Here is a 26,337-nt window from a genome sequence, read left to right on the forward strand (position 1 = left end):
AGAACAAGTGGGGCAAAAAGAAAGACAAAATGTACACTTTGAGGAGAAAAGTAATAACAGGAAATGTTTTGTTGAAGTAAAGTTCAGTGCTCAAGGAAATTAAAGTTTAAAGAAAAGCATGATGTTAAATGGAATAAAGAAAGTAGTACCCTCAGGGCAAGACCCATCCAGCTAAGGGTCCAACTTGTGAAAAGTAATTGAGGAAAAGTTTGAGCAGCAAAGGAAACCATCAACAACAGAAAGCTGATGCAAATGTAAGTGAAGGAGAGAGCCAACAAGCAGCAGAAGATTATAGGAGCTATGGCCATTCGATTCTGTCTTTAGAGTTAGGGATATAAGAAATAGGTTGTTCACTCTCCCTCTGCAGCTAAGGAAAGCCGTGGAGACCATGTGTGTCCCAGCAGTGTTCCTGTGTGAAGGCTTGGAGAAGCCATTGTGTGAAGCTGTGACAGTATAGCCTGGATTGAGTTATAGACTCTAAGATGTTGAAGATACCAGGGACATGGAATGCTTCCCAAAGAGAGCTGCAGGGGATGGGCTTCGAGGGTTCAAGCCCACGTGAAGCCCAATCTTTTTCTCTCTGCTCCATGTCTGTGGATCAGGATGTAGCTCTTAGCTACTTCTTTAGTACCTTCCCATTATCATGATAACAGCTCTCTTCTGAAACTGTAAGCCATTCCCAGTTAAATCCTTTACTTTATAAGATTTGACTTGGTCATGATGGCTCTTCACAGCAATAAAACAGTGACTAAGATAATGTTTCTGTTTTCCACAACACAGAATTTAATCCACAGTGTTGTCAAAAGGAGAAACTTGAGGCTTGAAAGATGGCTCAGAGGTTAAGAGCACTTTCCAGAGACCTATTTAATTCCCAGCAGACAGTGGATTTCAACCATCTGTAACTACAGTCCAAGGGGATCTGGCACCTTCTTCTGGCTTCCCCAGGCACCAGGCACACATGTGGTACACGGAAGTATATGGAAGTAAAACAGTGTACAAATAAAATAAAAGTAAAAATTAAGAAGTAGACAATCTTGATTGACTTAAATAGATAAGAGCAATTCGTCAACTGTTAAGGATAGGGTGGAAGTAGGAAAATGTGTATCTTGGCTGATCAGTGTTCTCTGTCAGTCTTGATTTGATTGGCTTCATTTCTGGTTCCACCTTTGTGACTCTGAGTTCCTCCAGTTTTGCCAACTAACAAGTTATATACACCCTATGTGGAGTGGAGTGTTCCAGAAAGTCCAGAGTCATTCATTGGCTGGGTTGATTTCTTTCTACAATTTAGTTTGTGGTCTATAATTTTAATATAAATTAGTGGTAATGATAATCTTTCAAAAGTACTTTATTGCTATTTCCTTAACTAAAATCTAGTTTAACAAATAAAATCGTGATCTGAGTTGGTAAAAAATTGTTCTAAAATTGGATTATCTATTTTTTACTTTGTTTTATGAATGTTGGGAATAGAACCCTTGACTTGGGCATACACATAAAAGGGGCCACAAAGCTACTTGTATAAAGCTAAGCCATGCATACTTAAGTTACAACTCTAGGCAAAATGAAAAAAAAAGTAAAAAAAAAAAAATCACAGTGTGCTACTTAACCAAATAATTTGTGTTTCTTTAATAGATTTTTATTTTTTAGGGACATTTTACTACCCAAGTAAAACTGAACATGAATTCCAAAGACAGATTTCTCAAATCTGGAACTAGAGGAACTAGAGATTGTGGTTCAGTGTCTGCACTTGATCTAGCAAACAACACTGAAGGAAGCATAGCACCAGGAGAAGCCACCTGCACCTAAAACTTATAAACAAAGAAATCAACATTTGAACAATAGATAATATGTTTTTGCTTCATTTTTTTCTGAAAGAAAAAGCATCTCTCTTTTGTAAAAAGAATGCCTCCTTTACATTTAAAAAATATTAATATTTACGAGAAGGATGTTGATTTTTAACAATAGTAAAGTAAATTATTGTGAAGTTTATGAGCACAGTGAGCACCTTTTAAAATATGTTTCTGGTACAAGCGTTGTGAAGACACGCAGAGAATTCCAGTTATTTACCCAGCACCTTCCAAACAGTTTACTCACGTCGTTCATCAATGTTCTTTGTAGACTTGCTTCATTGTAGAAACACTTTTAAAGCCCCGTCATAGAATGTACTTCCATTGATTGACATTTTAAAATTCAGTTTATTGTTAATTACTTCACTATTGTACACATTTAAAACATTAGCCTTTATTGTAATGTTCCATTCCTTCACAGTCATGGCAAGTGACTTAATAGCTATATGTAAATAAAGTGACATCTGAGTTTCCTTCTATGATTAAAAGATTGATAAGCCAAATGTGTTTTGTTACTGTTTTTTAACTGATTTTCTATTATTCTTATTTATACAATTTCAATTTCATAATTTAGTAAAGAAGACTATTTTGTAAGAAAAAGGCAAGATTTTTTAGTAAAATCAAATAGTAAAGTTAGCATCTAGTTGCTAAATCAAAATTAAACACGTTCTCTAAAGAACATCTGCACCTCCTCTCAGTTTTGTCAGAGGTATATGTACAGAGAACCATAAGTACCAGCTTATCTGATTAGACTCATTTTCTTATAAAGAAAAACACCCTTGTGCAATGAAAAATATCCTTATACAAAGATACTCTTATGTAATTAATGTAGAAATCTATCTACTTGAACACAAATTCAATAAGTTCTCTACCTTGCTTTCTTTCCAGTTTAAAATAAAATTAATTAGAAACATTAAGTATAAACATTATGTCAGAAATTGAAGGCTGTGCTGAATATGGGATGAGATTACATCTTTCTCAATGAATGAAAATCTTAGAAATGAACAGCACTGTAGTAGAGACAGCACATCCCAGCTATTGACTATTTAAATTAAGTATGAATCATGGGACTCAGAATATTCTGAAATAGTAGTAAATTATCTCAGAATAAAATAGTAGTTAATTATTTCAGAATTTTATGAATAATCTGAAAAATACTAAGTATAATATCTGATAGTTTAAAATGTAAACACCTTTCATTTATGTAGTTCTGTTAAGTTTTCAAGTATAAAAGTCTATGTAAAAGACATATACCTCTACTTTCCTGTCTATAAACAGAAGCCATAATTATATTCTTTACTTATTTGAAAATACAAGACAGTATGGGAAACAATCCACTGTCCTCAGAAAAATTTCACAAGCTTTAAGTCATTTTTATCAAACACAGTGATTTCATTGATTACAACATTATAATGTATAGACTTACATTCAAAAGCTTCTATTGTGCATATGCTAAAGTAGGGTTTACCTGAGATGAACTATCCTGATTAAGCTGTATTCAGATTCCATCTGAATTATGAGCTGACACCAACCTTATCTGAGCATCAATATTGTTTCACCATCAGTGTTGATACATACAGTATTTCGTTCCAGTAGATAGCCATCAATCTAGTATTGAACAATGTGATCATAAAGTTTTGTTTAAGATAAAATTTCCTGAACCATTCAAAGATGCACTGGAACAGCTACTTTAGATGTAGCTATGTTTGCTCTTCAAGTGCAAACAGGAATATCTTCTTTCCTAACATTAATTTAAAAGGAGCAGAGCATTGTAGAAGTTAAAACATTCCCCCCCCCCGATATCCATGTTGCATGACTAAAGATCAGATAAGCATCAATTAGTTTAGAAGTTTTGCTCTTGAGTTTAGTAACCTGATAGGATCTCATCCTTGAATTTTAAATGAAGAAGTCATTCACTGGAAATAACTTCTCATTGGATGTTCTCAGAAATGCTGCTGAGATAATCTTCAGACTTCATTATAAAATTTGTCCACTCCTGACAAATATCCTCCATGGAGAATTCATTACCACCATATTCCAGAGGAAGAATGTCTGGAAAGTGCTGAAGCATGCTTGATTTATAGTTGTTCCCGTGAAGATGAATCTGAAATAGCCACAATGTTTTAGACTTCACTATGCTAGAAGTATTTCCAGTGAAAAACTAACCTTACAAAACAGGATTCACAGGGGTAGTCAGGTAATATAAATACTGCCCCCTTTATTTTTCTGCTCTAGAATCTAAGAACGTTACTTATTTTTAGATAATGCTGCTGTGATTCATATAATTTTATTGCTTCTTAAAATTTGCATTCTTGTAACTGTATATTTATAAAAACATGAGAAATGCACTATCTGATATTAATTCATAGTAAATAGAAGCATATAGCTTGTACTCACAATTAGGTTCTTGAGGAGTAATTTATATGTGTTTGGTTTCAGACCCTGGGACAAGGTGCTGAGGTGCATATTTTACATACCAAAGTAGACCTGGCCTCCAGGTTCCCCCAGCATCCCTCACTTCCTACCTGGCATATCCCGCCCCCAATTCTGAACTTTCCACCCAGGGGCTGGGCTGCCCTTAACTCTAGAGGCTCTTTCTTATATAATCCAGACATTTTCTCTCCCCTTTCTCTTCTCTTTCCTTCTCTCCTCTCTGCTTGCATGTTCGTTCTCTCTTTTTCTGCCCCTTCTCCTCTTTCTCCCTCCTCACAGCAATAAACCAGCCTTTATATATTTTAATCTGACTTGAATTGGCTCATGCCACGGGCAAAGAAGAATCAGAGGAGAGAAGCAGGCCTCACGTGAGGAGGAAAGACCTGGGCTCAACTCCTGGATTTCAGCCCCATCAATAGTTATAGTCAATGGTTTCACCATCAAGAAATGATGACAGTGTGAGCCCTACATTTTCAAACATTTTAAACTTCAAATAGTGACTGAAGAATGCCGGTAAAGGAGGTATAAAGCAAGCCATAGAAATCAGAAGTAGATCTTGCCAGAGCAAATAAATAAAACAATCTTTCCCATAGTTAGTGGTGTAGAAGGAAGGATACAAGGTTCACAAGCTCACAGATAGCACTAGAGAAACCAGAATTGTTAAACACTTAGATTTTTTTTCCTTTAATGGACAGAATTGATACTTGTATAGAGGGAAGGCTGGAGTGGATATTGTTTAGTACCCTGGAGATTTCTTGCTATTCTCTGTAGCCAGCCCATACCCAAATCCTCAAGACTCCTGAACCTGTTTCTCAAAAGAGGACACACATACTTTGCAAAAGATCATTATTTTTTGCTATTACACTTATTACAAATCCTGACTCCCTAGACCTTTATCCTTAGCACCATTCCTCAGTCAACAGAACCATTTTTATGGAAGAGGTCATAAGTTAGGGGTGCTTTGCAAAAGAGATGTACTTTACAAAGAAGTTTCAATGTAGCCATGCCTGAAGCTTTGTTGTGGACGATTGAAAAGGGGAAACTCTTTTGATCCTCAAATTTTTACTGTGCTTAAATATGTAAACGATGAACCCATTAGGGTCAAACTCCTAAAGTTTAAACCAGCTTGGCTAACTGAAGTCTTGCTGAACCAAGTTTCATTTTTGCCTGTCTTGGGATCATTTTTCTGCCAGCAACAGAGCTTGCAGGGATACTCACACAAAGGAAAATGTTCATTGACGCTTTCAGCAACCATTAAAAAAGAACCTACGTGTGCTAGGAATGAGGGTTGAGAATGGAGAGATGGCTTCTTGGACCTGAGTTGGTCCCCAACACCCATACTGGGTAGTTTGTAACTTCTAGCTCCATGGTATCTGATGCCCTCTTCTGACCTCCTCAGGCATCTCAAGCACAATACACACACTTTAAAAAAAAATCTTTTTAAAGGATAAATGAATTAGGAATGATGGATCTACATGTAAGAACCTCATAGGCCAACCCTTGACCCTTGACGTTTTAAGACTAAGATGCTAACAGTTAGCTGAGAAGAAACTCTATTTTTCTCAGAAAAGGAGAAATATAGAAATGTATAGCGTTGCCCAAAAGCTGAGAAGGAAAAGTGCCTGAGTTTATTTACTCATTCTGGCTTGTCTGCTGTGAGTTAGCTTGCACTGGCCCGCCTCACTTAGCATCTCAGTTTTTAGTATTTCTCTCTCTCTCTCTCTCTCTCTCTCTCTCTCTCTCTCTCTCTCTCTCTCTTTTGGTTCATATTCTCCCTTTTGTTAGATCCAGTTACTCTCATTTTTGTTTTGATTGTTCAGAGTATAACCCAAAATAGATAAACTTTATTTTAGAACTTCGAAAGTTAATCAGATGGTATCCAATATCACTAAGTTAACAGCGCTAGAGGGAAAACAAAATGGCTTATAGAAAACACTAGAATGCAAAACTAGCCAGAAGTGGCCAGCTACATTGGGGCTGACCATTTAGGGATGATATTCCTTAAATACAGACAGAAATTGGCTGGGAGACAGATGAGTATTTGCTGCTTTTCCAGAGTTCAGATCCCAGCACCTACATCAGTTGTCTCCCACCACTTGTAGCTCTAACTCCAAGAGATCTGATACTCTCTTCTGGCTTCTAAGGGCATCTGCACTCACAGGCACAAACCTCCAAACAGACATCCGTATAAACATAGAACAAATCTTCCTTTTTTTAAAGACAGAAATGCCCACAAGGAGTCACCAATAACAACAAAAATCTATGAAAGAAGGAGAGGAGCTGGTTAGGAGAAAGGAGTTCAGTGGGAATGGAGGAGAATGAGAAGGGGTGATGAGAAAATGGATTAGATGCATGCTTGGAATTGTCAAAGGATAAAGAAAGAAATTTAAGGAAAATAAGGAGAAAGAAATACCAACTGCATCATTTAATGTGTCAAGAGTTTCTCTAAGGTCATAATATTCTGACCAGGAATAAAGTGCTATGCTTTCTTAAGATGGAAGAACAGTTTCTAAACGTCCAAGTGTCTCATTATAATCAATGCCATCACTACTTATATTTTTAAGGTTGAAATCACAAAGTTCCTTCAAAACTATTTGTAGCAGGCAAATGGTGTACAGCTGTGCATCTCACAGCTGTTCAGAAAGCCGAGGTGGGAGCATCACTTGAACCTAGAAACCAGAGAGAACTCGGGCAATGAAACAGCGCCCCAACCGAACGCTGTGAAGGTGCTCCTCTACAGACTGGTGCAGGAAGCAGCTGCTGCTCCAGAAAGCAAGTTTTTTTGTCAACTTCAAAAATTCCAAACAACAAAATGTGAATTAAAAATTACATGAGCTGGGTGGTGGCGGCACACACCTTTAATCCCAACACTCAGGAGGGAGAGGCATGCAGATCTCTGTGAGTTTGAGGCCAGTGTGGTCTAAAGAGAGTTCCAGGACAGCCAGGACTACACAAAAGAAACCCTGTCTCAAAGGGGGGGGGGGGGGGGGAGAAGCAAAGCAGAGCAAAGGGGCAGGGCAGGGAGGGAAAGGGAGAAGGGGGAGAGGAGGGGAGGGGAGGGGAGGGGAGGGGAGGGGAGGGGAGGGGAGGGGAGGGGAGGGGAGGGGAGGGGAGGGGAGGGGAGAAGAGCAGAGCTCTACATGAAATGAAGCCTAACAGGACAGGTTAGTGAACATCAATTCCTTTGCTTCACCTGCAAGACATTAAATCACATACGTGTTTCAGCTACATGTGTTTAAGAGTTAAGACAGTCTGTGTTCTTATTTGTATAATTAACACATCTATGTAAGTTAGAAATCCAAACAAGATTAAAAACAATCAACACAGACTTTGCTACAAACTCTACCCTCACCTACCATCACTGAATCATTTGTCAACCACCCACGTTTTTGTGGGGACAAAATACGTTATTGTACAACTATAATCATATTTTCTCATTCTCCCCCTTTCACAGAAAAGGTAGAACACCATCAACACTGATCTGCATTGGCATGCATTTCTCCTTTAAAACATACCCTGCAATCCTGTGTGGACGTGTCATGGTTTTTCCACCACTCCCGTCACAGTGAATGTTTGATGGTTTTAATGATTTTCGGTATGTATGCCTTTGTCAGTGTACAGCTATATCTATCTCATGAATTTCTAGAGAATGCTGACATAGTTTGTCATAACTATTACCACACTGCCCTCTAGAGGGAACATATTTACACTCCAGTGATACAAGACAGTTCCCAAGACCCTCACAGCCAGTAATGCTACATTTTTCAAAAGTAAAAGTAAATTTTAATTTCCAGAGTAGTATTTACAGTATTAGTCCAATGGTTTAGGGCTAAGAAAGATGGGAAAATAGTAAGAATGTCCTAAAATGGAAAGAGGTAAAATATAATCACTTGAATACATTTTACTCACCCGGTCCTTAATCTTTTCAGTCAGAAATGGTTTAATCATGGAAAAGACAGCATGGAAAATGACTGGCTCCTTTATCAAATGGATGCCACGCACTTTCAATGGAAAGGAGTCCTTTTGAAAGGAAAGAACAATAAAAACCTTAATAACACAACATAAATAGTGCAGTTACATTCCTAAAGACAAGTCTCTTCTAGGAACACACTATAGATTTATGGGAAGGGTCTGAAAGATTACTCCTTTGGCAACGCACTTGATGCACTAGCATGAAGATCTGAGTTCAGACCGTAGGCACCTACACACAGCCATCATGGCTATGCCTGTCCCCAGAGCAAAGGAGCAGAGGAGCAGGGGCAGGCAGATACCCACTCTACCCAGCCTAGTGGAAATGATGAGCTCTGGGTTCAAGGCCCTGTTTCAAAATAGAAGATGGAGAACCATAAAAGCCACCACACATTAGTCTCTGCCCTCTAATGCATATGGATGAGCACGCATGTGCGCGCGCACACACAGCAGAAGCTAAAGTGAGACTTTATTTTCAAAAGGATTTATTCCATCAACAACAAAAAAAAGTTTTATATATCGTCAATGCAGTCAGAAAAGATCTACAGAAAGCTTGGGGTTCCTTTTCCTCCTCTTAGATTAGGCCAAGTATTTTAAGAGCCATTCCCCCACTTTCAGCAAAAAATCTACATCCTAATCACATATAAAGCATCTAAGTAAACAATGACAATTTGGGACATTTTGATTTAGTATTTTTTACAAAAAAAAAATTTTAGAGAAAAAACATCCATGAAAGTTAAAAGAATATAACAATAGACACACACTTTTTAAACGCTGACATTGGTATATATCTTTGTATCTTTAGTATCAAAGTCTTTTGGACTACCTAAAAAGATAAGACCTGAAAGAAAAATAAATTCACCAATACTTTTCTTATCCAAAAGTTCAATCATTACTGTTAATGAAGACTTTTTTCTTCCTCTTTTATGAAGAATTTCCCATCTTGTCATTTAGAGATGTATTATGAATTTATTTTTACAGATTCTATGTATAATTTTATTTAAACTTAATTGCCAACATGCTCTGTAATCTTCTTGTATCCTGTTCTGTCCTATTTTTGCAAGATGATGTGTGAAGAACATTGTGGGCTTTAACATTGTTGAGATGGTTCGTCAAATGCATAGATCATCATTTAAGTGATCATTTTCCTATGTCTGGGCAAGGAAGCTGTATCTAATTTTCTTCTATTAGAAGCTATGCTGCAGGTACTGCCTGTGGATAGGAAGAGAGGTGACTGTAGAACAGCTTTTACCTTCAACCGACCCAAACGAGGACCCTTCAATCACTGCTGATTTGAAACAGTCATTGTATGTCATCACCCAGGATGGCTATTAAATACAAACGCATCTGAAATACTTAGCAAAGTAGCTAGCACATAGTAGGCCATCACCATCACAGTGCACATAGTAGGCTATCACCATCACAGTGCACAAAATCCTTACAATATTTATGATTATCCTTAATCTAGGTCCCAGAAGTAGAATTACTAGATTAAAGATAATGGCTATTTTTAAAGACTTCTCCACCTAGAAAGATGGCGCAGTCATTTGCTTGCTATGCAAATACTAGTACTTGGGATTGAGCCTCAGATTCATGAGGTGGGAGGAGCTAAGCATCTTGGCATATGTTTATAATCCTAGCACTGGGGTGGTGACAACAGGCCTCTAGGGTTCATTGGGGCCAGTATAGCTTAACCAATGGAGCCCAATGAGAGACCGAGTCTTAAAAATAGACTAAATGGTACCTGAGGAATAGTCCTTAAGGCTGTCTGTCTTCCTTACATACATTTATACATGTGTAGCTACACAAACAAGAACAAAGTTACATACATAAAGACTTGATTTCTGAAGAAAGGAAAATCAATTTATAGCTGGCAAGACATGTGACATCTTATTATATCTTTATTATAAATATTTTTGAGTCAGTTTTGTTGTTATAGTTGTTATAGCATTAGGTCTCATGCAGCCCAACTGGCTTCCTGATCTTTCTGCTTGCTGCATCCAAATCCTGGAATTACAGATGTGTTTTACCATGTCTGACTTGACAAAAATACAATAAAATCACTTTATTATTGAAATGTATAAATTCTGTGGTTATTTATCTTGAATAAACTTATTTTTGAAGTATGTTACATTTTTAATATAGTAATTTTATTTACTGTTAACATTATTCAAATATGTATCTAGCATTTCTAATATTTAAGTTTCTAGAAATGTACAAACACAGAGACTATCATACAGTTGTCACTTAACAGTTGAGATATATACTCACTGTAACTACAGCAGCAATTTTCTTGGCTACAGATGGGGTAATTTGGAAAGCATGAGAAATCTGCAGGCCTTCCAGGTCAAATATAGCCTTGACTCCATTCCGTTGAGTTTCCACCTCCTGTACAATGAGCTCTGATGTGATCAGACTTACACGAAATGCGTCATACACTGTAAAAACTTTCGGGTCCCAGTATGCTACAACAAATAAATAAAAAGACACCACATCTTAGGATGAAGAATTCTTCACATCCTTGGGTGAAGAATCAAAGATATGTTTTAAGGGAAGAGAATATTTTAAAGCCTAAAGGAGCTTAGAAATCACAAATATAGGATCATACATTAAGTAATAAATTGAACTGAGGTCCAAATATTTGCCTGCTTCTCCCTCCTTTCTTAATTTTTTGGAAATTAATATATTTTTAGGAGTATGGGATAGGGATAAATGCAGATAAAGTTTGATTGATAAATGAAATCACACCATCACCTCAAGAGAAGGCTGTGCCTAAAAATGGAAATGTTTAGTGCTGGTGACTATGCTTCAGGTTCAGAAACAGAAAAGTGTGAGCTTAGGTTACAATCGGTAGCGAGTTATCATAGTAACTTGTGGTTTGGATCTGAAGTATACCCTCAAGGTCATGTGCTGCAGGCTTGGTTCCTCATGTATCAGTGTTCAGTGATAGTGCTTTCTGGAGGGAACTAGCCCGTGAGAGCTCTAAGCTCATCAGTGGATTAAGGTATCTATGGATTCATAACATAGTGGACTGTTGTATGGTACTGAGACCTTTGGAAGTCAGGCCTGGTTGGAGGAAGTGGGTCATTAGGGGTGTGCGCTTGAAGAGGATATTTTGTCTCTTGTTCTTACTTGTTGCCTCCTGAATACCAGAATCTTGTGAGCTTTCCTCCATCCTGCTCTCCCTGTTGTGGTCTGTTGCATCAACACAAGCCTACAGTAATGAAGTCAATCAGCAATGGGCTCAGACCTGTGGAACTAATCTTTCTTCCTTTTGTATTGATACAAAATCCTGTCACAATGATAGACAAATGACTAACCCAGCAACCAAAGAAGTTTCCAAGGTAAAGGGCTGTGGAGCAGATAGACAAGCTGGTCACGTGCCAGGTCTCCAGGACCAGCAGTACAGAGTAGTCATGTCCCTACAGGCTCGAGCAGGAAGCTGGTCTTGGGGCTGCAGCTGTACGTGCCCAGAGAAAACAGAGTTCCTATGGTAAGAGAAGATATCGCTATTCTTGTCCACGCAGCCTGACCCTCCCCATCATTCATAAGACAGGTCGTGGCAGGCAGAAATGATAATAGTAATGGACAGGCAAACAAGTAGTCTTTAAAAATAAACAAGATTTATTTAAATCATTGTCATATGATACACGAAGACAGGAACCAAACTCCATAGACAAAGCAAGAAAAATAAAGGAAACAGTTAAGAGAGAAAACTGAATTAAAAGAACCAATAATTTTAACAGCTGTAAGAAGAGGAGACTGGAAGCTATTTGTAAGAACAGATAGGGACAGAAAAATGATTCAGTGGGTAAAGGCTCTTGGCACCAAGCCTGAGCACATGAGCTCAATACAAAGAACCAGCATGGTAGAAGCACTTGGAAGGTAGAAGCCGGAGAATGATGAGTTCAAGGTCATATTCAACTATACAGTGAGTTCAAAGCCATCCTGTGCTCTCTATGAGCTCCTGTCAAAAGAAAAAAGGGAAGAAGGGAGGGGGGGGGGAGAAGGGAGAAAGGGAGGAGAAAAGAATGAAAATGATTAATAACTAAGAAATCCTAAAAGCCCAGAAGATCAATGATCCTTTCTTAGGCCTCTAAGTAAATGGGAGGTGTTATTTATTGAGATAGTCTATAGGGGTGTAAAGAATACTTATACACATTTCACAATAGTGACCAAGTGACTGCCTACTGGATGTAGGTAGAACAGAGAAGCGGTTGTATTAGTCTGAATCTCCAAAGAATAAAACATGGTAAAGACACAATTCAGGTAGTTATGCCTGTTTATATGGCATCTCTGATATGGACTGTCTAGAATAGATCTGCTTTTCTCTGTGACAGGAGAGATATAATGGTACATATGAGAAGCTGAAGGGCCGGAGACTTGGCTCAGAAGTTAAGACTTCTGTTCTTGCAGAGGACCTGAGTTTCATTCCCAGCAACCATGTTGCTCACAAGCAGCTCACAACCTTTGGTAGCTCAGCTCTAGAGGAGCCCATCCTGTATCTGGCTTCTTTGGACACTCGTGTACACATACGCCTTTGCCAATGCACTTTTTTCTTGTAGTTTTTAAAAACAAGATCCATATGAAATGAAGGCTGTGGCCAGTTTCCTCTCTGATTCCAGAACTTACAGGCTAATGCAAGCAGGTAACTTCTGTGGTGGAAATGAAGAATACAGTAATGAAATGAAAATTTCCGGGAGAACACGGCAACAAAGACACAGAACAGTGGAGTTCATAAGATAGAAGTTCGTGCACACTTCTGAAGCCAAATAGATCTTGGCTTGTTTATCAGATTTCCTACAAAGAGAATTGCTGGCCACGGTTGCCTAAGGTCCTTTCAGTAGAGCCGGAGTGAAATCAGACCGGGACACACGTGAATGTTGAGAAGTACGGTGGGAGAGCTGCAGTAACACGGAAGTCTGGCTGAGAACAGAAAAGGCGGGACCGGAAGTGGCCAGGTGGAGGCTGGAGTGAGACTGAGGAGGAGTTTTTGTTTTCAGCGGCTGAAACTTAACAGTTCTAAGTGTTGGTATTATCCAGCCTTGAAAAAAAAAAGATAAAGATCTAGAAAGGGAAAACATGACCCTGGGGTTTCTAGGAAGTCACGGTGGGATTTTCGTTTGCTTAACAGCAACCCAGATTCTTGGTAAGAATATTAGAATTATGAATCCAGTTCAACAATGTGACACTCCTCCAGATGAATGCTACAATGATGAAATATGAGCTCAACAAACGAAATTTCCAGATCATAAACCAGTTTCTGAGTAATTACTGAGCCAACTCACTTGTCTGACCTGTTTGGCCCTCTATTCACTTTCTGTGAGTATAAATTAAAAGTTCAGTTTCTCATTCAACTCTTAATAGTTCTGTGTAGGCTAGTGGCTGCTGTAGAACAGGATTATTACAGAAGGTGCTGGTGCACAGTACTGTCTGACTAAGCAAGCCCGATAAAGAAAGACATGAGAAATTAGAATTTTCATTTCTTCCCTAACATCTACCTGGAATTGATTATTTATTGTGTGCCAGATAACGTTCTTGTTATATTATATGTGTGTGTATTATGTACTATATAAAACAAGATGTAATTCTCACAGCACCTCTGTGTCACAGATATATATGTGTGTATATATATATACATATATATCTTACAGATTTCAATAAAATCAACACGCTCCATAGCTTCAATTCATAATCAAGTATAATTAATACTGAATTTTCATTGTTAAAACCTGATTTTGCTGCTGTAGTATAGTAGTCAGTCTCAAAAGCCTCCCATTACATCCTCTGTCATAGGGTTGATAAAGATCAACATAAAGGCAAGGGCTCTGTATTTCCTCATTGCTTTTACTGTACACACACTGGACAGAGTGGAGATGGCTTCAGTGAGCTTCTATGAAAACAGTGTATCACAGATGCAGCTACCTCATTAAAAGTTTACTTTTATATTATTTATAAAATTCTATGTTTCTTCTTTTCATTTGAGAACAACATAGCACATAGGAGCACATAGAACAACTTACCTTTCTGTTCTGAGCTTCCTTAAAATCTATATATCTTTGATGTTAAATATCTTTGAGGTAAACAACCTCTCTCTCTCTCTCTCTCTCTCTCTCTCTCTCTCTCTCTCTCTCATGTGTGTGTGTGTGTGTGTGTGTGTAACATGTACACTTGGCTATACATAGAAGTCAGAGGTCAATAATGCGTGTCTTTATCATCTATACCTTATTTTTTGAGCCTGGAGCTCACTGACTTAGCTAAACTGCCAGGCCAGAAATCCCTTGGGAGCTACCATCTCCAACATTAGGATTAAGACAAGTACTGGAGTGTGCACTGGCTTTTTACATGAGTTCTGGGGATCTGAGCTCAGATGAATGCTTACATAGCAGCTTTTTACCAGCTGAGCTATTTTCCCAGCTACTAAATAGCAAATGTTTAAATAACTATATTCCCAGAGGCCCAGACTATGCTGCTAAGGTATTTGTGATTACACACACACACACACACACACACACACACACACATTGGATTTCTTACTATAAAAGTGTTGTTTTATTGGCTTTCTCACTGTAAAAATGTCATTATCATTTATTTTTTCTTAGTTTCTACACTAAAAACACAAAACAAACAATAACTGCCCAGCCAGGTACTCCAAAGCCCAGGCCTTACAAAAGCTTAGGAGATGATCAGAAAGAAATATAATAAAACATCTGTATGTTTCATTTAGATGCTCTTGGAACTTAAGCACGGTTGTCATGTAAAATATAAGTACAACTTAAAGGTGAATTTCAGGTAAATTGGGTGCAAGATTTATCATAAGTATCTCCCAAGCATACTAAAAATATATTTGTGGTTTATCTGAAATTTGAATTCAACTGGTATTTTTATAATACATTGGTTTCTTTTTTCGAATTTAAGCATGTATTCTGGCCAGCCCATCCCTAAGGATCTTTTGACTTGGTTGAAGCAGCAGGAAAGAAAAGCCCCACTGAGTGCTCTGTGGGTGAGGGCTTCATGATTAGATCTTTTTTATTTGGTATATTGCTGGGGACAGCATACAATGACAAGGACTGCCTGCAGTAGTCTGGGATGGAGACATCTCAGTAGCCCATGGCAGCTCTTTGTAAAAAAAAAAAAAAAAAAAAAAAAAAAAACAGTTGTTCCCATTTCTTCTAACCTTAGCCCTGGAAAACGGCTGTATGTATAGATTTCATTTGTGTGTGACTGTTTTTTAGTTGGCCTTGATGTGCATAATTATTCTATTATATCTGACTTTCTTACTTTGTTCTCCTTCTGCTCTGGTGAATTCTATGAAACTAGATGTTCCTTGATGTAATGATTCTTAAACAATTAAAAAATGAGGCATAGGGCATAGCCCAACACAGTCCTAATGGCCCAGGTGCATGCTGTGTGCTCTCATCTTGGAAACCATGCAATAACTGCACAATGGCAGTTTCAGATTAATGCTTGACTTGCAAAGAAAGTTTGAGGAAATTATTTGAAAATGAAATAGAGCCAACACTGGGACCCCAAGAAAGGAAAAAAAATCTATTGAAGTTATAAAATAAGTTTTGCATAACATTTATGAGTGGTTCCTAGATAAGGAAATATAGAATACATAAAATTTTTTTTTTTTTTTTTTTTTTTTTTTTTTTTTTTGGTTTTTCGAGACAGGGTTTCTCTATGTAGCCCTGGCTGTCCTGGAACTCACTCTGTAGACCAGGCTAGCCTCGAACTCAGAAATCCGCCTGCCTCTGCCTTCCGAGTGCTGGGATTAAAGGCGTGCGCCACCACCGCCCGGCAGAATACATAAAATCTTATGTATTCTAGTAAACTTAACTAGTAAAACTAAGTCAAAACACTGGGACTCTTAGGAGAGTCATTGTGTGCAATGTACAGAAGCAGAAAGCTAGTGGAACTTCTGAGTTAAGGGTTAATTTGATTCTTTCTGGACACTGCCTGGCAGTTTTGCCCGTGTCATTTATCATTAGAGCTTCACAGGAAAATGCAAGTAGCTGACCTCGGAGCTCTGAGCTCTGAAGTATAATAAGTTAAAAGTTAAAGTTTAAATAATGGTGTTTGCAATTATTATTATTTGGGCTACAGACCTGGGAATGGGGAAGCTTGAAACTTTGGAGAAAAATTCTTAATTCTTTGTGGGATGTGGTTTTTTGTTTTGTTTTGTTTTGTTTTGTTTTGTTTTGTTTGATTTGGCAATGGTTATACAATGTCTTTTTTTCTATCTGCCTTTGGAGTATCAATAAAAGACTGGGGCAAGAAAAAGATGAGAGAGCATGAGAAGAGCATGTGAGGAGTGAGTGAAGAGAGAATGGGAAGAGTGAGTGAAGAGAGAATGTGAGGTGTGTATGGTGAGTGTATGTGTGAGTGAAAGGAGAGTGCATGTGGTGTGTGTGAGGTGTGTGTGAGATGTGTGTGAAGAGTGTGTGTGAGAGTGAGAGGAAAATGCCAGAAGTGTTGTAGGAGTGTAGGAGTTCAAGAAAAGAAAAATTCACAGGAGAATGCAGAGTGTGTGCAACCCCAAGCTGCAAATAAACGAGTGAGTGAGAAAGAAAACAGAGAGTGAGAGAGATGAGAGAGAAACTTTAAACCTTGAAAAATTGCCTGTCAGCTTGTTCCCACAAAGTAGTCTGTGTATATTTATTATGCACCTTCCAGATATCCTTGCTTTCAGCTGAGAACTCCAAACCTGTGTCAAGGCTGGACCCCAACAATATATAATGCAAGGGCAAGAAATATAGACTCCAGTCATACGTAGTAATCTGATATTTCAAAACTTAAAAACAGCATCTCATTAAAACACAAAGCAGTTGATGTAAAGGCAGAGATCTTATACAGAGGTAAGCAGTGAACATTATTAAAAGAACAGTTTAAATCTTTAAAAAGGAAGAAATTAGCTGTGCATGGTGGCACATGCCTATGATCGCACTATTCGGGAGCTGAGGCAGGTTGAGCTCTTGAGCACAGAAGTTCGAAGCCACTTGACCTGGAAATTATAAGTCCTTATGAGCAGTGTTTTGAGACTCCATTGAGAGAGACAAACAGACAGACAGATAATGGTAAATATAATTCAAAGAAAATCTGTTCCTGAGATAATGATTAACTGTTATTCAGTTGGACTGAGGCAGGGCTGGGAGAATGAGATTCTCATCCTTGACCTTGAAGGTTTTATTTTTTTGGTTGGGTTGATTTTGTTATTGTTGTTTGTTTTTTTTCCAATGCAACACCTTTAATAATTATTTGGGAATTTCACATCGTGCATCCTGTTCACACTCACCTTCTAGCCATCCTTGGTCATCTCCACCCCTGTGACACCTCTTTCAAAAAAAAAAAAAAGAAGGAGGAGGAGGAAGAAAAGGAAGAGGAAGAAGAAGAAAGAAGGAGGAAGTAGAAGGGGGAAAGGAGGAGAAGAAGAAGAAGGGGAAGGAGAAGGGAAAGAGGAAAAAGAAGAAGGAGAAGAAATAGTAGCAGCCGCAGAAGAGCAGCAACAGAAGCAGCAGCCACCACCATGTTAATGTCTGTGGCCCAAGTTACACCAGAAGGCTATGGAATAGCTATGGTTTGTCCTGTCACCTGGAAGTCTTAACCACACAGAACTAAACATGTAGCAGAGATTATGGCTCGCCAGTTATGGATCTGAATGTTTATGTCTTCTCCAAATTTACATGCTAGAATTTTACCTACAAGTTTATGGTCTTATTCTGTGTGTTACCCATGCCGAGCACACATACACACAGAAGTGCATGCCATGGTGCACATGTAAAAATCAGAGGATACTTTCTGGGAGTTGGGCCTTCCTTTTTGTCATGGGTTCCAGAGTTTGAACTCAGACTTTTTAACAAGTATGTTTATATGTTGAACTATCTTAATATTGTAGTTCATGGTTCTAGGAAGTAGATTTGGGAAAGTCATTAGGGTATAAGGGTAGAATCCTCACGAATGGGATTAGTGCCATTTTAAGAGGCCCCAAGGAAAACTATACTGCTCTTACTATGTGAAATCAGTGTGAGAAGATCTCTGTGAACCAAAACACAGGCCCTCATTTGAACAAAATTCACTGACGCTTCAATGTGGGACTTCACAGCCTCCAGCACTAAGAACTGAATTTCAATTTTTCTATGCAACCAGTCTAAGGGACTGTTATAGCAGCATGATCAAATAAGATATTGACCAAAAGAAATGCTAGAACATCTAATAATGAATGAGGAAGTGAAGACAGAATGAGCACAAGGAGACACTGTATAAGACTCACCAATTCTGTAAATGACAACTCTACTGCCCGTAGAATCCCTGGACCTGAGCACTCCATGGTAACCAGCCTTCAGAAGTCCAAGGATACTTTTAGGATGTAAATCTGCACTTAATTCTGGACATTCTGCTCGCCATTTATAATAGTTTTTCATTAACTGAAAAATAAAATTAAACACCTCCATAAATGATGTACATGGCAAACATTTTGTAAAACAGTTAAAAAGACTTGATGTTGTGCGTGAACCTTGTCATCTCTCATGTCAGAATCTGAAAGAGCTTTTTAGTTGCAAAAGCCAAAGTTCTTTTCATTCAGGATTTGAGATCCTTATTTGTCTTGAGGTAAGAGTTGATCCTGAACTCAAGACTCAGTCATTGTTAATTGCCATCAGCTATAGTCTCTTAAAATAGTTACTAACAAGTCCCGGCCTTCTGATGTGTACCCTCCAGAGAGAAGTGGGATTGGCTTTGGATGTGAGCTGGTCTTATACTTTACTTGGACAAATAGTGTAGTTGTGGGAATGACACTACACTATATTTAAAAAGCCCGGTGCCTTCTGAATATGCTTTCTGGGATCCTGACATATGTAAGATTACTGTAAGGTAATAGTCCATATGGAGAGAAGCTCAGGAGATAAGAGAACATCTGAAATAGTCTGGTTTCAGTCAGTTTCCTCTGGCTACCATGAGGAGTTTCCTCCCCATGCTTCCTTCTGCTGAATCTCAGCTAAGGCAGAGAGCACAGGCAAATGTGAAGTTGTACTGTAGATCAAAAAGCTTAAGGAATATTTCCTAATTAGCAGTGGGAATACTACCTTTAGTACTTTGTAAGCAAGTCAATCAAATTAATTAGAAGCAAAGAAATCATATAAATAAACAATAGATCTTGGTAAAATATGGTTTAGAGGAAACCCATCGTCCTCAGCTGCATAGAAGTTCCACCATAATAGTCCAGTTAACAAAAAGTTACTCTCATTTTATTTCCCTTGTGATTTGTTTGTATCTCATTTTTCTTTTTTTAAATTTTTATTGGTTATTTTATTTACATTTCTAATGTTACCCTCCTTCCTGTTTTCCCCTCCGCAAACCCCCTATCCCCTTTCCCCTTTCCCCTGCTTCTATGAGGGTGCTCCCCAACTCCCACCCCTCCCATCACATCTTCCTGCATTCCCCTTTGATGGGACATTGAGCCTTCACAGGACCAAAGGCCTCCCCTCCCACTGATGCCAGATAAAACCATCCATTGTACTTGATTATGCTTAAAGAGTGCTATTAGCCACACTGAATCTCAGTTAGGTGAAAAGCAAAGCTACAGTAAGCATTTTGTGGACACACTAGAAAAATAGTGTGTGTGAAGTTCATTCTTCATTGAGTTAGGGTCTTAATATTGTGAAGGTTCATCAAAGTAACTTCATATTGACATTTATTATTATAAACATGGTAACTGTAGCTACAAAACTGTAATAATCCAGAGGAGACCCTACAATAGCTTATGCAGAGAATGAATTGGGAGCTGTGGAGGAAGTCTCTGGCTAGGATTGGCTAGGAGAGGAGCCAGTTGGACTGTGAGAGAGGTGTCACCATGGAGTCCTCTAGGACATAGCCTCTGTAGTCCTCCCTTCTCTTTCTCTCCCCTCGGCCTATTCTCACGTCATCATTCTTTCAGTCTTTCTCGTCTCTTCATCTAATAAAGTCTCCTTAGCTTAAAAAAGAGAGATTTACAAGGGCAGCAAAGTAAGAAGAAAGAAAGCCAGTCAATTTGCCAGCAAATATAATTGGTGACCTAAATAGACATTTCCAAAGGCAGCAAGAACAAGAGGCTCATTGTAGTTCTGATGCATTCATTCTGTCCCATACTATGAATTTCCCTTCTTCCTCCTGTCCTAGATGTCATCGGAATCAGTGTCAAGAACATTTTATGATGCTCACTTACTTTTTTGACAGCTTCTTCAGATAAAAGCAAGCCTTTAAATTCTTTTTTTTAAACAATTATTTATTTATTATATATAAGTACACTGTAGCTGTCTTCAGACACACCAGAAGGGGGCATCAGATCTCATTATAGGTGGTTGGGAGCCACCATGTGGTTGCTGGGATTTGAACTCAGGAACTCTGGAAGAGCAGTCAGCGCTCTTAACCCCTGAGCCATCTCTCCAGCCCAAGCCTTTAAATTCTAATTCAGTGTAAATGTGAAAAGCAGATTCTTGGTGACTATATAGAATATTGGTTTTATTGTCCTGGAAATGTTAAAGTGTATCACAGTATAAAGGATCTTTGAGCTAAAGGAGGAGCCACGTTCAACATGTTTCTGCAGACTGTGGGCCCAAGAGAACAAATCAATGCATGAATCCATGGGCTGTGCCCACACTTGAAAAGAATCACTTCTGTAAATATGAACAACTGCTGTTATGCATCTTGGCACTTACATCTCCCAAAGGTTCAAAATCCAAATCTTTCTTTATTTATTCTATGCTGACAAACAAATTTACAAATCCAATTGACGTAAATGTTAATGGTAAAAATAAATTGCCCCTGAAGACAATTCTCAAGCCAAACTCAAGTTCAGAACAGTAACAGCAAAACCGACTACAAATGAATATTTGATACTGAGGGCTGCCTATTTTAGTCAAAAATTAGAAATTTCTACTTAAAATGTTATATTTAGGGTCCGTTCCTTCCTACATTTTCTTATGTGTTTTCAGACCACCACCACCACAACAAAACATATTTGTGCCACTTTTATACAGTATAATAACACCATCTCAGTTCTACCTTACAATGACCATGAGGGGTAACTACTGTTATTCCATTGATAGATAACAAAGCCATGAGAAGTTAATGTTTATCCACTAAGAAGTATAAAGATTGAGATTTATATATGCTATGATAAACTTCACAAAAAGAAGCTACAGTTTGATGGTAATTGTCAGGAAGTGGCCATAGAATTTTAATAGCTTTGAAGTGCTGATAGAAATCACAGAGATAAAGTACTGAAACACTGTGTATGCATTGGGATATTTTGTTGCTTTTTGTTGCTAATAGTATAATGACATAAATGACACAACTTATAAAGAGATAAAGTCTGTCTAGCCCAAGGTCTAGTAGACCACTTATGCTTCTGGCCTTCTTGCTGGTAGAGTCCTTAGAAAACACTAGACAGTATATGTCAAGTGTGTGAGCGAGTGTGTGTGTGTGTGTGTGTGTGTGTGTGTGTCCTCTTCTCTTATAAAAACTATTAGTAGTCCATCATAAATGCTCCATACTGACTAATTCTTCCAAGAAAGCTCTCTCCACACAGTAGTTGAATTACATTTCTGTCCTTTTTCTGGTGATTGGGGGGGGGGTGCGGGGAGGAGTTCGAAACAGGATTTTAATATGTAGACCTGGCTGTCCTAAAACTCACTCTGTAGACCAAGCTGGCTTTGAACTCAGAGATCTGCCTGCCTCTGCCTCCCCAGTGCTGGGATTAAATGTGTGTGTGACCACCTGGCTTTTCATTTCTGCCCTGTTAATACTTCACTGTATGAACTGAACTTCAATGTAAGTCTTGAGGGAACAAACCATATGCAAACCACCACATCTTAATATAGAAATTGAAGGAACTAGACAGTTTGCTGGGTGAGAAGATGGTGGCTATTTTTTGTTCTCACTGTTCTGACCTGAAGGAGCCAGTATAGTCTAGCAGAAGCACAGGCTCTCCTGGACTTCAACCAAGTTCAAAGCCCTATACTACAGCTTAACAGCTATGTGAGTACTGAGCACTCTATATCTCATCCTTGAACAAGAAGAAGAAGATGAAGAAGAAGGAGGAGGAGGAGGAGGAGGAGGAGGAGGAGGAGGAGGAGGAGGAGGAGGAGGAGAAGGAGGAAGAGGAGGAAGAGGAGGAAGAGGAGGAAGAGGAGGGGAGGGGAGGGAGAGGGAGGAGGAGGAGAAAAGAAGAAGAAGAAGAAGAAGAAGAAGAAGAAGAAGAAGAAGAAGAAGAAGAAGAAGAAGAAGAAGAAGAAGAAGAAGAAGAAGAAGAAGAGTAGTCTATACAAACAGTTCAAAAAAGTACCTGTAATTAATAAGCATATTGGGTATTAAGACTAGAAAATATTAATTTATCATATGCTCAAAAGCCAAAATAATGAGAAATTCCTTTATAACTGGGGGACTTGTCAGAGTTTCTTCCTACAAAACTTTAGAGCTCATATACCATGAGTTTGCACCAAGTAGCACTGCAGAAGAAAATGAAAAGAAAGTTGCACAGTTTTGCCCTTTCCCCTTTCCTTTCCCGTTGGCAGACAAGTCAGAGAGGTCACAAACAGAAATCTGGGTTCTGTCCAATGGACACAGTCCTACTAGGCAATCCATCAAGGGTCTGTGCAATGAAAACCATTCAGCAAAAGAAAGAAAACAGGAAATGCACACATTCTCACAGAGGCCACAGACAGTTTCTATATCTTCATCTGCTTGCTCTGACTGTTTTAAAAAATAGCTAAGACCAACAACTCACAGATTTTATCATTAGAAATCTCTGTATGGATGTTTAAGGACTCATTTAAACCCCAGGGACTGCATTTTCATATCCAGTAGCTGGAAAGTGCACACTGGTGCACACATTGATTACAGTGTTCAGATACTTCATATCCAACATACATAAAGAAAGAAGTGATGCTGCACTGTTATTTATTCCCTTACATCAAAATAATATCAACAAATTGAAATCAATATTTCAAAAGACAACCAACCCATTTCTAAAGAAAATTTTGTATAGAAGTATTTCTAAGAGCTGGGGATGTAGCTTGGGCATAGTGTATTGGCCTACCTGGCTTTGGGTTCAATCTCCAGCTCAGAAAAAAAGGAAGGAAGGAAGGAAGGAAGGAAGGAAGGAAGGAAGGAGGAAGGAGGGAGAGGGGGAGGGAGGGAGGGAGGGAGGAAGGAAAGAAGGGAGAAATGAAGGGGGAGGGAGGGAGGGAGGGAGGGAGGAAGGGAGGGAGGGAGGGAGGGAGGGAGGGAGGGAGGGAGGGAGGGAGGGAGGAAGGGAGGGTATTTTACAGTACCCCAACACAGAGGATAGGTGTGTGATTCAGTAGTACAGTGAGTTTATCCTGCAAAACTTGGGATCAATTTCACAAAAGGAAAAGGCTGGTCCTATGAAAAACAAAACACCTCAGGAGTTGCAGCATTTGTCCAAGATCATGAGGCTCTACAGAAAAAAGAAAAAGAAAGAAAAAGAAAAAAGAAACAGTGAATGGATGGAGAAATCCCACTTCACCAGCCTCATGTCTGTGGCACATATGACAAGAGTTAGGCTTGACAAAGACACAATTAACTTGCTGGCCTCCCTCTGATATACAGCTGACTGTCCCCAGAAACCAAAACACAAATGGATCCCTATAGCAAAGAATAATCAATGTGTTTAACATATTAATGAACAGCAACAATAATGGATAAACATTCTGATTCTCTCAGAAAGGAAAGTTTAAATATCAGATAGGCTATAATGTAGGACAGAAACCTAATTTCTTTGATGTAGATAGGTGTTTTTGAAATAAAAAAAAAGTGGTAAACACAAAAGAAGATAGCTGGGAAATTAGTTTTAGGTAGCTAAAATATGATTAAACTCGCTTATAACAAAACTAATGTATATAGTAATGAAAATGCAGAACTATTCCTCATCTAGCAGGCATAACTCTTATTTGGTAAGGCAGTGAACATAATAATAGAGAAAAAGGCATTGTTATGCAATGTGCATTTCATCAGAGTAGTAGTGAAAACTCCCTGCAAAGGTGGCGCGTTCCTCAACAGTAAAAGTATCAGCAGCATACTTCAGCGACTGATGAATTTATTTAATAAGGATACATAAGGATATGTTCTGATTTCTGTGCAGAGATGAAACCAGTGAGAGAAGAAAATGCCCACCTGCTGATGACATTTTTTTTTTTATCCTACTAGGGAGAATGCAGGTATTAAAAATAGAAAAATAAAGATAAACACTAAATGAAGAGAGGAACAGTGAGCATGGCAACTCTGGGGTCCCCATCGCTGAATGCAGGGATGAAGGGTGAGCGTAGGGCCTAATAGCACCTGGTAACAATCTCTACAGTCACAAACAAGGAAGCGATTAGATACCCTTCGTGTAGTATCTCGGTCTTACGGGATAATAGCAATCCCCAAAAGAGCAGGCTGTCTGTGCATATGTTCACATGACCTGATTCTGTACAGCAAGCAGTTGAGAAAAGCCACGTTAAAAAAATAAAACCACAAGCGCCTGTTTGCGTGAGCGTAGAGCACATGTTTGAAGTGACAGGCAATGCCACACTTCTGGGTACTCAAGGTCCAGCTAAAGTTTGTGTTCGGAGTTTCTTTTCTTTTAGGAAATTCCTTTCAACTTTTTACTGTTTTGCATTGTTTGCGTTGTTTTTGCCATACTTGGTGCTTATCCAATAAAATTAGTTTCATAAAAGCCAGGCATGTTAGAATTCCGCAGCCTAAGTATTTTCTCTTGGAGAAAAGGGTAGGTCAGGCCACTGACCACTGGCTACTTACTCCGTGCCAAGTACAGGGCTTGGCACATCTTGTCCTAACATTCCAGGTTAATGTGCAATTCTAGAAACTACTGTCATGTCCTCACAGTTACTGAACAGATAAGGATGCTGACCCCAAGAAGGACAAAGTCAAGGTCGCATCTCTCTGGCTCCAAGGCCCCTTCTCAGTGTGTTGTTAGTACCTGAAACACAAAAGAAATTATGTCCTGTTCTGGGTTTCAAACCTGCCAAACTGACTGTTCTGGCATTTAGCTCTATTAACTTAGTCTTTTCAAGATGCCTTCAGATGTTCACTTCATCCTCCTCTGCCTACATCTGAAGTTATCCACTCAGATGTGTAGCACAGCTGAGCAGCTCAGGGGCGGGGATCCTCTACTTTGTTTAATCCCGGGGACTTTAATAGTCCACCGGAGGTCCACTCTGGCGTGGGAGGGGGGGTGGATCAGAGCATCGCCCAGGCGAAATCGGGAGTCTGGGCGCGCCTGCAGCCACATCCCCACGCTCGGTGCGCGTGGATCCCGCCCTCGCCGAGGTCCGCCGGCCCTGGTGAACACTTACGCGCCAGGCCAGGTCCAGATCGAAATCCCGGGCGCGCAGGAAGCGCAGCAAGAAAGCGTCTGTGAGCGGCTGCGGGGTCTGCGGGACGCCCGCCTCCTGCGCCCGGCGTCTCAGCTCGGCCAGGCCCGGCTGAACCAGCGGCGAGTGGTCGGGCTGCTCGTTGAGCTGTTTCCCAACCACCGGCCCCGGCCGCATCTCTGCCATGCCCGCCGTGCTGTCCCGGCGAAAGGGGGTGGGGGGAAAGTGTGTGGGCCCAGAGCCACCCTCCGCCCCCCGCCGTGGCCACCTCCCCGCGCACACTCACCCGAGCCGCCCGGATCTCCTGTGCCCGGCCGGTGCAAGGGCCACGGCGCCCTCTTAAAGGCACCCACATGGTGCCCTCCGATGCTCATCAGGATAGCCGCAGCCAGTCCCAGGGAAGGAAAGCCACTGGTGTTGAACCTAAAGAACGGGAAGTCAAAAAGTTACCTGGGATGTTTATAGTCAGGCTGCCTGAGGACTTTTCTCACCCTTTCCTCGTTGCCCTTCCCCCTCTGTTCCGTTTTGGAATCAGGAACGCGGTAAAGAGTCTTTTAAAGTATTCTTTAATTAGCCTGGTTGGCAGACACTCAGGAGCCCTCCTCCCGACCCCTTCCTTAAGGCTGAATTCGGGTCGTTTCTGGTATTCTTAACTAGTTTCCAAAATGCAATTCAAGGAAGTCACCTTTGGCAGCTCCACTGCTCCTCCCCCCCCTTGC

At 39.6% G+C, this 26,337-nt stretch overlaps 1 protein-coding gene across 4 annotated transcripts; it reads right to left on the bottom strand.

Annotated features, from left to right (window-relative positions):
• Nucleotides 1-2,172: 2,172 nt before the first annotated feature.
• Ttpa (alpha tocopherol transfer protein) lies at nucleotides 2,173-26,123 on the bottom strand. Of its 4 annotated transcripts, none has more exons than XM_076924098.1 (5): nucleotides 25,905-26,123; nucleotides 18,517-18,670; nucleotides 10,518-10,711; nucleotides 8,187-8,297; nucleotides 2,173-3,948 (listed from the first exon to the last, which is right to left on the bottom strand). In XM_076924098.1, exons 1-5 carry the CDS (start codon nucleotides 25,971-25,973, stop codon nucleotides 3,775-3,777), a joined length of 702 nt encoding a protein of 233 aa, XP_076780213.1. In that variant the 5' UTR covers nucleotides 25,974-26,123; the 3' UTR covers nucleotides 2,173-3,774. The 4 variants fall into 4 exon arrangements, with proteins under 4 accessions (XP_076780213.1, XP_076780212.1, XP_076780214.1 ...); XM_076924097.1 differs by lacking the exon at nucleotides 25,905-26,123 and adding an exon at nucleotides 25,601-25,843; XM_076924099.1 differs by lacking the exon at nucleotides 25,905-26,123 and adding an exon at nucleotides 23,555-23,684.
• Nucleotides 26,124-26,337: the final 214 nt, after the last annotated feature.

The sequence above is a fragment of the Arvicanthis niloticus genome, chromosome 25, assembly GCF_011762505.2.
Source record: "Arvicanthis niloticus isolate mArvNil1 chromosome 25, mArvNil1.pat.X, whole genome shotgun sequence".
NCBI classification, from domain to species: domain Eukaryota; kingdom Metazoa; phylum Chordata; class Mammalia; order Rodentia; family Muridae; genus Arvicanthis; species Arvicanthis niloticus.